Source organism: Orycteropus afer, unplaced genomic scaffold, assembly GCF_000298275.1.
Source record: "Orycteropus afer afer isolate SDZICR_OR568_19922 unplaced genomic scaffold, OryAfe1.0 scaffold00541, whole genome shotgun sequence".
Classification (NCBI taxonomy): Eukaryota; Metazoa; Chordata; class Mammalia; order Tubulidentata; family Orycteropodidae; genus Orycteropus; species Orycteropus afer.
In genome coordinates, this window is record NW_006922128.1 from 463,822 (window position 1) to 474,808 (window position 10,987).

At 55.2% G+C, this 10,987-nt stretch overlaps 1 protein-coding gene across 1 annotated transcript in view; it reads left to right on the forward strand.

Annotated features, from left to right (window-relative positions):
* The window catches only part of PDCD6 (programmed cell death 6), a 29,435-nt gene extending 19,264 nt beyond the window's left edge, over nt 1-10,171 (forward strand). Inside the window, exons 3-6 of the mRNA XM_007955790.2 lie at nt 2,012-2,056; nt 5,045-5,203; nt 8,315-8,424; nt 10,073-10,171. Coding sequence (XP_007953981.1) covers nt 2,012-2,056; nt 5,045-5,203; nt 8,315-8,424; nt 10,073-10,171 — 413 coding nt within the window. The remainder of the gene's footprint in view (nt 1-2,011; nt 2,057-5,044; nt 5,204-8,314; nt 8,425-10,072) is intronic.
* Nucleotides 10,172-10,987: the final 816 nt, after the last annotated feature.

The window sequence follows — 10,987 nt, forward strand, 5'->3', positions numbered from 1 at the left end:
ATCTGTTTGTTGGAACATCTCAATGGGCATTCTGTCAATTCCTGGAGCCTTGTTCTTCGCCAATTCCCTCAGTGCAGCTTTGACCTCTTCCCTCAATACCATTGGTTCTTGAACATATGCCACCTCCTGAAATGGATGAACATCGACCAGTTCTTTTTGGTCCAGTGACTCTGTGTATTCCTTCCATCTTCTTTTGATGTTTCCTGCCTCATTCAGTATTTTGCCCGTAGAATCTCTCAATATTGCAACTCGAGGCTTAAATTTTTTCCTCAGTTCTTTCATCTTGAGAAATGCCGAGTGTGTTCTCTGTGCCAACAGACACGGGACCTTTGGGGTCGGGGAGGTCAGGTCGTGCTGGGTGAGGAAGGGATGTTTGTTGTTGGGAGGTTTTCTCGTTCTTTGCATGTGGGTTTTCTGTGGCATTGTTTTCTTTGAAACAATACTTGTTTTCAGTAGTACTGCTTTTACCTAATGCTTGTAAGTACACACCCCTGTCCATCTTTCCCCCAGGCTACACAGAGATATTCCTGGGAGCCGTCAGTCTGTTCAATTCCACAAGTGCCTTCGTGCACTCAGGTGTGCCAGGCTCTGCTGGGCATGGCCAGCATGGAGTCTGTCCACTAGTGGGGAGAGCAGACCTTAACTGAGAAATTCTGGGAGGCGTGCCCCACAGAGGTTAGGGTGTGTGCTGTAATAGCACGTGGATTGAACTTACTGGCCAAAGAAATATGAGGGCTGAGGGATCCCCAGGGGAATGTCTACCTGAGATTTGGGAAGTAGGAGTTGGGGAGAAGGGGGTGTGTGTTTGTGGAGGGGTCGTGCTTGGGGTTGAGGAGCAGCGCGTGTTAAAGCTGAGTCAGCGTGGCTTGGGATGGAGCCTTGTGAGGCCTGGAGTGACCAGAGGGAGGCGTGGCACGTGGGCACCCTGCATACCCGCTCTTGCTGCCCACATTCCACGTGGGAGCTGCTTTATCATAAACGTGAGTGTAATGATGTTCCCTCGTGCAGAGTCAGGCACAGCATTTCCCTATGGCCCCTGGAACTGAATGATTCGTGCCTGAGACAGCTTTTGTACATAGATGTACAAGGGTGTGTTTTCACACAAATGAGGGGTGGGTTTGGGAGAGGACTCTGCTTCCCCCACACTTAAAAAAAAGTATTTGAATGAGTGTTAAAAATAAAGGTGCGGTTGCTTTGGAATTGGTTCTTGGACGTGAGCTGTGGTGGAGAACGCTCCATCCTCACAGCTGAGTAGCTGGCACACTTCTCGAGTCTTTCAGACTCTCTGCCCACCATCCCCATTACTGTTCTGAGAGGGGCGGTAGACGCCTCAGCCTACCTAGTCCCATTTTCAGGAACACAGTGTCATGGCCGCACTGCAGTCTGAGGAAGAGTTTCCGCATATGGTTTTATAGTGTGTTTCCCAGTATGCTTTCTTGCTTTGGCGTAATCACTGAAGGAAAACGTCAGAGTCACCCGATGCTTGTACCTCTGTCCGATTCTGTGATGCCGCAGCCACAGAGGTGTAACTTTTCCAGGGTGCTGTTTGGTGACTCATACCGTGAGCGGTAGCGTGCCTGGTGGTAGGATTTCCTGAAATAGTGTGCAGCTTAGTGAGGCTCCTACCAAACCAAGTGCGGTCCTCTGCCCTCACATGGTGACTGCGTTCCTGGCAGCTGCAGGATGTAGGGAAATAGCAAAACCATTTCTTGGGTAAGAGCAAGAGTGAGCTCCAGATTCAGATCATTATAAGCAGGGACTCCTGCACATGGCAGGCCCAGGCCCAGACTGCAGGTGCTGCTTGCGGGTCCTCCGTGGTCACAGTGACCACAGCACCTCCAGGGGTCTGCAGTGCTCTGGGAGCTGACAGCCCAGTTAGGACCGCTGAGGGTCCTCATGGTAGAAGTGCATTGCCTCCTCTCATTGTGCCTGTGGTGTGAGAGGTTGGGAGTTTTCCTGTGTGCTCTGAATCCACTGTTATGCAAGTTTCATTCCTGTTGTTTGTTTTCAGGTACGTGGACTCCATTCAACCCAGTGACTGTCAGGTCAATCATATGTAAGTAAGGACAGTGCTGTCCGGCCTGTGCAGGCAAACGTGCGGGTCCCCTTCTCTCCGTCCTGATTGGATAGACATAGTGCTTTCTGTCTCTGTGTCTGAGACTTCCTGGAGCACCAGTTAGATGGATGTTGGACCCTTTAATTCTGCCTGCCTTTACTCATCAGCTCTTCTTGTCTCGCTGTGTAGATGTGCTTCCAGTGAGTCTTTACTTAGTTTCAATCTACTGTTAAGCCCATCCTTTCAATGTTTAATTCTAAAGATTGTATATGTGCTTCTATTTAATTTCTAAATTAAAGTTTTGTCTGATTATTTTTTTATAGTCTCATCTTACTGTGTGCTCATTTTTGTGATAGTATCTTTTATTCAAGTATTTTATATGGTGTTGTTGTTGTTGTTACGTGCCGTCAAGTCAGACCCGACTCACAGCAACCCCTCCTTGGGTCTCTGAGGCAGTATCACTGCGGAAATAGATTGCCCCATCTTCCTTCCGAGGAGTGGCTGATGGGTTTGCACCGCCAGCCATCTGGTTAGCAGTCAAGTGCCTTAGCCTCTATGCTACCAGAGCTCCTATTTTATATGGTACTATCATATTTTTAACTAAATACCTTTATTTTTGTTATGTGTACTACATGTATCGTTGCTTTTTGTTAGTTTCTGGTGTGTGTAGACCTTGGGGACGGTCTGAATCTGAGCACTGTTCCTGCTGAAGCTCATTCCTGGCGGCTGATTTCCTTGAGAGCTTGTTCATTTTCTTGTTCCTTTTGTGGGCTTGGGTGTGATTGCACTCAATATGTGCAAATTCCAGGGCCTGAGTGGCAGATACTGCATCTGGACGGGATTTGCATTTCTTTCTTCTGGGCTGGATGGGGCCATGTTGGTTTTTCAGTTTAGGTTTCCTTGGCTGCATGGAAACATTAACTCAGATCCAGAAGATGTAGGCCTGTGGGTACATAGTCTTAGGAAAGATTCACTGTATTAGACCCCCTGTCCCCCCTGATGTCTAGATTTCCTTTGCTGGAAAGTAAGCAAACTTATTTGTCACTGAGCCTCCAAACGTATAGCTCCCTTCAGGGAGTTCTCCCTCCTCACAGGGAACGAGTCTTGATCTCCGATGGCTGTGGTCCATTAGTTAGGCTTGCTCTCTGATGTCTGCAGTCCCTTAATTTGGCTTGAGCTCTGATGGCCATGGTCCCTTAGTTTGGCCTGGTCTCGATGGACACAGTCCCTTAGAGTATTGTCCCCAAAGGATTGCGCACTGCCCCAGTTCCCATTCTTTTTCTTCTGATGAGTCCCTTTTGTTGCGAGCCCAGCGCTGTGTGAAGGGGATTGGAAATGGTGGTGAGGTAGCAGGAGGGCGCCTTTGCGTGATCTTCCCGCCTCACTGCTCTGTTAGCACGTTGTTGTTGTTGTTGTGTGCCATCGAGTCGGACCCTCTCATAGCGACCTCTCCTTGGGTTTCCAAGGTGGTATCACTACGCAAGTAGATTGCTCAGCCTTCCTTCTGAGAAGAGGCTGGTAGGTTTGAACCACCAGCCTTTTTGGTTAGCAGTCAGATGCCTTAGGCACTATGCTACCAGAGCTCCCGCAGACTCTTCATAACTGTGTGGACGAGATAAAGCTGAAAGTCGTAGCTGGTGCCTGGGACAGTGACAGCAGCTCGGCCCTCAATGCCGGGAAGGTCACTAGAGACGTGAGGTCTGGAGGGGGCCCTGCTGCTCTCCTCCCTGGTGGAGGAGACACTCTGAACCCTGTGGCTTCGTCAGCACCGCCACATGCATGAGTGACCAGAGGGCCACAGTGGGTCCTGCAGCCCCTGCCTGTCCTGTGGCCGCCCTCCCCCTGCTGTGTGCTCAGCATGTACCTGTGCGTTCTCATGGCCTCTGTGTACCCGTGTCCCGTGGGCTGGTGTCCCATTTTTTCCCGCACCCCCCTGTGCACCTGTGTTGTGTGCTGCTATCCCATTTTCTCCTGCATCCTGTGTGCACCCGTGTCCCAGGTATTAACATCCCATTTCTTCCTGTATCCCATGTGTGCCCACGTCCTGTGTGCTCCTGCATTCCATGTGCACCCGTGTCCCGTGTATTAACATCCCATTTTCTCCTGCACCCTGTGTGCTCCTGCATTCCATGTGCACCCGTGTCCCAGGTACTAACATCCCATTTCTTCCTGTATCCCGTGTGTGCCCACGTCCTGTGTGCTCCCGCATCCAGTGTGCTTCCATGTCCCATGTGCTCCTGTGTCCCGTGTGTTCTCACGTCCTGTGTGCTCACGTCCCGTGTGCGCCTGTGTCGCGTGTGCTCGTGTCCTGTGAGTGCCTGCATCCTGAAGCATCGATGGGGACACCAGTCCATGTCCTCAGTGTGGTGGCTGACCGTTAGAGGGACACTGGTATTTGGATTCCAGTGAGAGCCCTCATTGGACTGTGACGTGCTCTGAGAGCACTTTGCCAGTCCTCAGGTCACCTGTGCACCCGGAGGAAGCCCAGGCCAGGAGCTGTAACTTACACTGAGTTAGTCTTTTGAGTTCACACGCACGTTCATATTTGAATTTGGATTTGGACCTGACTTAGGCTACTTTTCCTCTCCCCCCTAAAGTCAAGTCTCTTATTTGAACAAAAAGAAAAGGCTCGAGCTGATGAGATAGAGGTAGGCCCTGCTCTCTGGCTGAAGTGTGGCAGACTGCAGCGCTGGGCCTGGCCCTGTCTCCGTGTCCTCCGCTGCTCTGGTGTGGACCAGGAGCAGTGTCCACTCTGCCAGCGTGTCCATGTGAAGTGTTGGTTTTCTTTCCATTATGGTTCTGTCACTGGCTTTGCTGTGCACTGTCCTCTGCTGTCGCTAGCATCCTGTTTAACTGTCATGCAGGACTCACCTAGTGGCCCCACGCCGGCATGCCCCAGGGCTCAGGCTGGAGGGCAGCCTCCCACCGACCGCTGCCGTAGGTGGACTCGGCGCTGGGCCTGCCCTGACCGTCTTCTGTCTGTTTCAGCCATGTTTGACCGTGAGAACAAGGCCGGCGTGAACTTCGGCGAGTTCACCGGCGTCTGGAAGTACATCACGGACTGGCAGAACGTTTTCCGCACCTACGACCGGGACAACTCCGGGATGATCGACAAGAATGAGCTCAAGCAGGCCCTCTCAGGTTTTGGTAATTTGTTGTCTCGACTGTATAGCCGTGTCATTTTGGAGTCGTTAGGCCGTCCCGGGCTCTTTATGCCACACAGGCCGATACTCGGTTCACGAGCCCTGGTGGTGCAGCGGTTCAGCGCTCAGCTGCCAACCAGAAGGGTGGAGGCGTGGCTCCTCCAGCCGCTCCAAGGGAGAAAGATGCAGCTTCTGCTTCTGTCACGGTGTCGGCCTGGGAGACCCTCGGGCAGTCCCACCCTGTCCTCTAGGGGCTCTGTGAGTCGGAATCGACTCAGCACCTATAGGTTGTGGCTATTTTCAGCATGGAAACTTTCACGTAGCTTTTATCCAAAATGAGATGTGGGCTATGCAGGACTAATTAGTCTTTTCTGAAGTGGAGTGTCACGGGCAGCATTGAGAATGTGGCTTTTGAAACAGTGTCAGTGAGAGGGGTGGCTTGATAGTTCATCACACCGCAGACTGCTTCTAAGGAGCCCTGGTGCGCGAGTGGTTAAAGTGGTTGGCTGCCAACCAGAGGACCGGCAGTTGAAACCAGCTGCCCCAGGGGAGAGACCCGGCAGTCTGCTTCCGTAACAGTGACAGCCGTGGACTCCCTGTGAGGCAGCTGTGCTCTGTCCTCCAGGGCCACTGTGAGTGGGAGTCGACTCGCTGGCAGTCAGTTCAATTACTTATACACGGAAAAGGTGCTGAAACACCATGAAGGAGGCTTGGAAAGTGCTGGGCTCTCACTCCAGGTCAGTAGGGATCACAAGTGGGATTGAGCCTCACAGAAAGGAACCACACGCTGCCCATTCTCAAGTGAACACTTACCGTCTGTGCACATGTGTGTGTACATGCCAGGCCCAGGTGTATACCTATGTATGCACATGCACCAGGCATGTGTGTGTGCATTTCCATGTGCACAGGCACCAGGCCTGTGTGTGTGCCCATCTGCGTGCATGTGCCAGGCCCGAGTGCGTGCACATGTGTACGTGTCGGGCCCAGGTAGTGCCCGTATGTATACATGTGTCAGGCCTGAGTGTGTGCATATGTGTGTACATGTGCCAGGCCCAGGTGAGTGCCCATGCGTGTACATGCACCAGGCCTGGGTGCATGAACAGTGTGTGCCTGAGTTCACGTGCTTACATGGTGCCTCTCAGAGCAAAGTACGGTGTCTCCCACTGCTGATCCCGGGGTTGTGCAGGGGTCAGCCGTCCAGTGTGGGGTGTATTGCAGAGGCAAGGCTGAGCACCCAGAACTTGCCCCAGATGCTCAGTGGGTGCACCCCGGTTCTGACTTGGTAGTTTTCCTTGGTGCTTTGGTCTGCAGGCCCCCAGTTTAACCTCGGCAGTGTTTTGCTTAGAAGGCCTTTTATGAAAACTAAAAAATGAGGTTACAGTGTAATGTAGAATGGACATGAAGACAGGACGTCCTTGCATCTCCTGTCGTGGTTCACGCGTTCCTCCCTGCCCGTGGCTCCCTCCCGTGTGAGCTTGTGCACCACGTCGGTCGAGGTGCCGGGGTTCCACAGCACATGGGCTCTGAGGTGTGGCTGGGCTTTCACCCCGGTGTAGGCCCCTGCATGGAGCACAACTTGCAACTTTGGTTGTAGTGGAGACAGGGCCTTTGCGTGAGGATAGGGCTGGGCCATCTCCTCCCGGGAGAGGTGAAAGCAGGGCTAGGTGAGGGGCTTGCAGCCCCAGGGAGTGAGTGGTCGGGGGCCAGTGCTGGACTGGGTGGGACTGGAGTGAGGACCAGAGTGTGGTTGGGAGGGGGAGTTAGGGGGCCCGGGCTGTGTCTGATTTGGGGGTGCCTCCTGTGACTTCCAGCCAGGTGGTTGGTCACGTGCTGTGGCAGCAGCCATCTTGGAAGTGTGTGGGGCCGGGAGCCCTCGGCACTCGCCGTGGAGACGGCGCGCCCACCAGGGCCTCAGCCGCGTGGCCCACCAGAGGAGGCTCAGGCAGGGCGTCCCTGGGTCTGGCCTCGGGGTCGCTTCTGGTTTGGTGGTTGAATTCATCTTTCTGGTCCGACTTGTTTGTTTTGTTTTCCAACGTTAGTGTGAGGCCCAGGAGAGGCAACGACGCTGCCTCTCCCGTCTGTGGGTGTCAGTCTGTGTGTGGTGGCCGTTCACAGTTCTGATGCTCCCTTTGACCCCGGGCAGAGTCCTGTGTTGGGAAGCGGGGGCCCCTCTGGAAGGCACAATGGAACACGTGTGTGTGTGACTCCTCAGTAGATTAGTGGGTGCTGTACATGATTAACTGTGATGTTCACCTGGACAATAGGTGCACGGTCCTTGCAAAGACCCCAGCAAGACTCAGAGCCGTAAACATAGTTTGGCACCTGGAACTTGTCTCCTGAATCAGTCAGAGCGTCCCAGTGACACACGGAGTATGGTAGGAGGGCCAGGGGCCAGGAAGGTGCCTCCTTGTAAAGCTGTGGCCCGTGGGTGTCACTGCAACCCTGCCAGCTGCCGTGAAGCACAGATGAGTGTCCGAAGGGCCGTGAGACCTGGCCGTGTGCCACCTGTCCCAGCAGGACTCAGTCCTTTGAAAATGGCCTTGGTAACTCTGCTCTCGTGCTGGGTGGCCCTCCAGGCCTTGACCTGCCCAGCTCATCTCTGTCTCCAGTGTCGAAGGGCTGAGCTGTCCTTCATCTCTGGAAGTTCACACTTTGGGTAACTTGAACCTTCTCTTCAGAGTATGTGTGTTCACACAGAGCTGGCAGCTGACGGCTCACCACTTCCCCCTCCAGACTCCAGACGTCAGGAGTTGAGGGGCTCTGAGACGGTGACTGTGCTGGGCCCAGCAGCTGAACTTGGCCCCGTGGGCTGGGGTTTCTTTGGGTGCAGGACCTCATGGTGGTGCAGTCAGTGGACTCAGCCGTGTGTTCATGTACACGTGACGGCTCCCGGGCCGCTGCTCAGGGCGGGGTGGCGGTGCTGGGAGCAGCCGTGTTACAGACGCGTTCACTTGGGCGCCCGCCCTGGGCTTGCCGTGTGTTACTGACCTTGCACGCTCACGTCCTGCCCGTTTGCTGTTTGCAGTTGTGGGGACTCACCAGCTGTCTCAGCGGAGAGCCAGCTGGGGGGAGAGAGTCTACGCTTCCTGACACCCATCCTCGGTTCCTCCTGCAGGGTACCGGCTCTCGGACCAATTCCATGACATTCTCATCCGGAAGTTCGACCGGCAGGGCCGCGGGCAGATCGCATTCGACGACTTCATTCAAGGGTGCATCGTCTTACAGGTAGTGGAGGGCTCCCGCTGGGCCACAGGGCTCAGGGAGTCGTGGACTGAGGGGCGACACGGTGGCCCTGCCGGCAGGTGGGAGAGGAGACACACTGGGGATCAGTTGGCAGCGGGGTCAGAGGGGACAGGGCAAGTGGCAGTGTCGGGGGTGGCAGCCCCGTGACTACCGGTCGGGGTGGCAGTGTGGTTATTAGCCGGTCGGGTAGGGTCGGCGGCAGCAGTGGCAGTGAGGTTGGAGGTGGGATCGGCACTGGGGTGAGTGGGGGCCTGTCACCCAGCCTTGCTCCAGCCCGTGCTGGGTGCCCTCTCGTCCTGTGTTGTTCCTGCTGTGGGTGCCCATGTCCTCTGGGGGTTTGGGTCCTCGGCCATCCTTGGGGTGACAGTGTCCGCTGTCTGGAGGCAGCCCCTGCTGTAGGCATGCAGGTGCCTCTTGTCTCTTTTCACTGGACTCCTCACTGGACTCGTGGATGGGGTGGGGAGGATGGTTTAGGACAGATCCCGTCCCAGAGCAGGGACACTTGAGACTCTCTGAGGGTGTGAGCTGGGGCGCTCTGGGGGCCGGGGGCAGGGCTGCAGCCGAGCTAGGCCTCAGCCCACACCCACCTCCTGAGCTGATCCCTCACTTCCCCTTTCCACCCGACCTCCCGAGATGGTCACCCCTGGCTGAGGACCCCCGCCCGTGGGTGTTGTCTGGGAGTCGAGGCGGGAGTTCTGAGCACAGCTCCTGTGTGGCTCTGGAGTGAGAACGCTATCTGTCTGTCTGTCTGCTGTGGGAATGCCAGGGTCTGACTCCCGTTTGTAGTGCAGATGCTGTCTGTCTGTCTGTCTGCTGCGGGAATGCCAGGGTCTGACTCCTGTTTGTAGTGAAGATGCTGTCTGTCTGTCTGTCTGCTGTGGGAATGCTAGGGCCTGACACCCATTTGTAGTGAGGATGCTGTCTGTGTTCTGGTTCCCTAGTGCCACTCTGACAAGAATATACCACAAAGGGAATGGCCTTAATAAGCAAGAGTTTATTTCTCTTATAGTTCAGGAGGCTAGAAGTCTGAGTTCACAGTGCCAGGCTCTAGGGTCTGGGTGAGAGCCCCTCAACCTTGGGCTTCAGCTCTGCCTCTTGCTCCCGGCCCACTGAAGCTAGAGGCTTTCTTCACTCAGACAGCTACTGGCTGCTGAGGCTGACAAGCCCAGGGTCAACAAATAAAATGGCACAGTCCTGATGTTACCCAAACACACGACAGGCCATCAATTCAAGTCCATCGCTAGTTCCAAGGTTGGCAGAGCATGGCAGGCTGCTGAACAAGGATGACAGGGCTACATGTGGGGTCCAAGCGTGTGCCATAGCTAGAGACTATCTCCAAGACTTCTCCTTATGTACAGGAATCAGATCACATCCCAAAGGCAGCTCCTCAGCTGTTTGTGGTAGGTCCCACCATGGAGTTGATTGCCGCTTGTCTCATCATGGGGAATAACTACACCAGCTGCCCAGCCACTCAACCAGGCCCAGCCAAGTTGACATACAAATTTTTACTACCACAGGCTGTCTGTCTGTTGTGGGAATGTCAGGGTCTGACTCCTGTTTGTAGTGAGGACGCTGTCTGTCTGTCTGCTGCCGTGGGAGTGCCAGGGTCTGACATATGTTTGCCTTGCAGAGACTGACAGACATATTCCGGCGCTACGACACAGACCAGGACGGCTGGATCCAGGTGTCCTACGAGCAGTACCTGTCCATGGTCTTCAGCATCGTATGACCCCGGCCTCCACGAGGAGCAGGTGGCGGACAGCGGCGACGGACTTGCCAAATCTTCACTTTCGAGAGGGAGCCGTGCAGTTAGCCCTTTCCTTTCCCATAATTCTGTCGGGGACCGGAGTGTGCGTGTGGGGAAGCCGCGTGTGGGGAAGCCGCGTGTGGGGAAGCCGCGTGTGGGGAAGCTGCGTGTGGGGAAGCCGCCGGACGGCTCGGGGTGGCGGCAGCAGTGTGTCGGTGTCAAACGAGCGTTGAGCGTGGGATTGGCCGGCTCGCGCTGCCTCGGGGGTCTGCCTGGGTGGGGGGGGGGGGGGGGGCTGCGGCCTGCTCTGGAGTCTCCAGTCTCTGGTGGAAACACTGTCTCGTAGCCTGTCTCGTAGCCACAGGAATTGTAAGCATCTCGGAGCCGGCGCCTAAGGCCTTCCATGTGCCTTACTTTTTTAAAGGGAGTTTATTGTGTTCATTTGAGTGTTGAATGGAAGCAATAAATGAATGCGACAGACCGTTTGCTTTCGACCTTTGAAATGAAAACAGTCCAAGAAGTGAGCTCCGAGTCACAGTCGGGCACCCTGAACCCCCCAACCCGCCCTGGGTCAGACATACTCACGGGCCAGGCAAGCCCCAGGCCTTCCTAATGCCCCCCCACCTCTCCTCTTCCCTCCCCCCCTGCACCTTCCTGACCTCCACCCGCACCTCCGTGGTCCCCTCTCCACACAGCTCCCTCCCCAGCCCTCCCACGCTTCCCTGACATTCCCCACACACATCCCCCACCAACATCCATCCCCATATCCCCCTCCGCCCACACCCCCCTCCTCAGCCT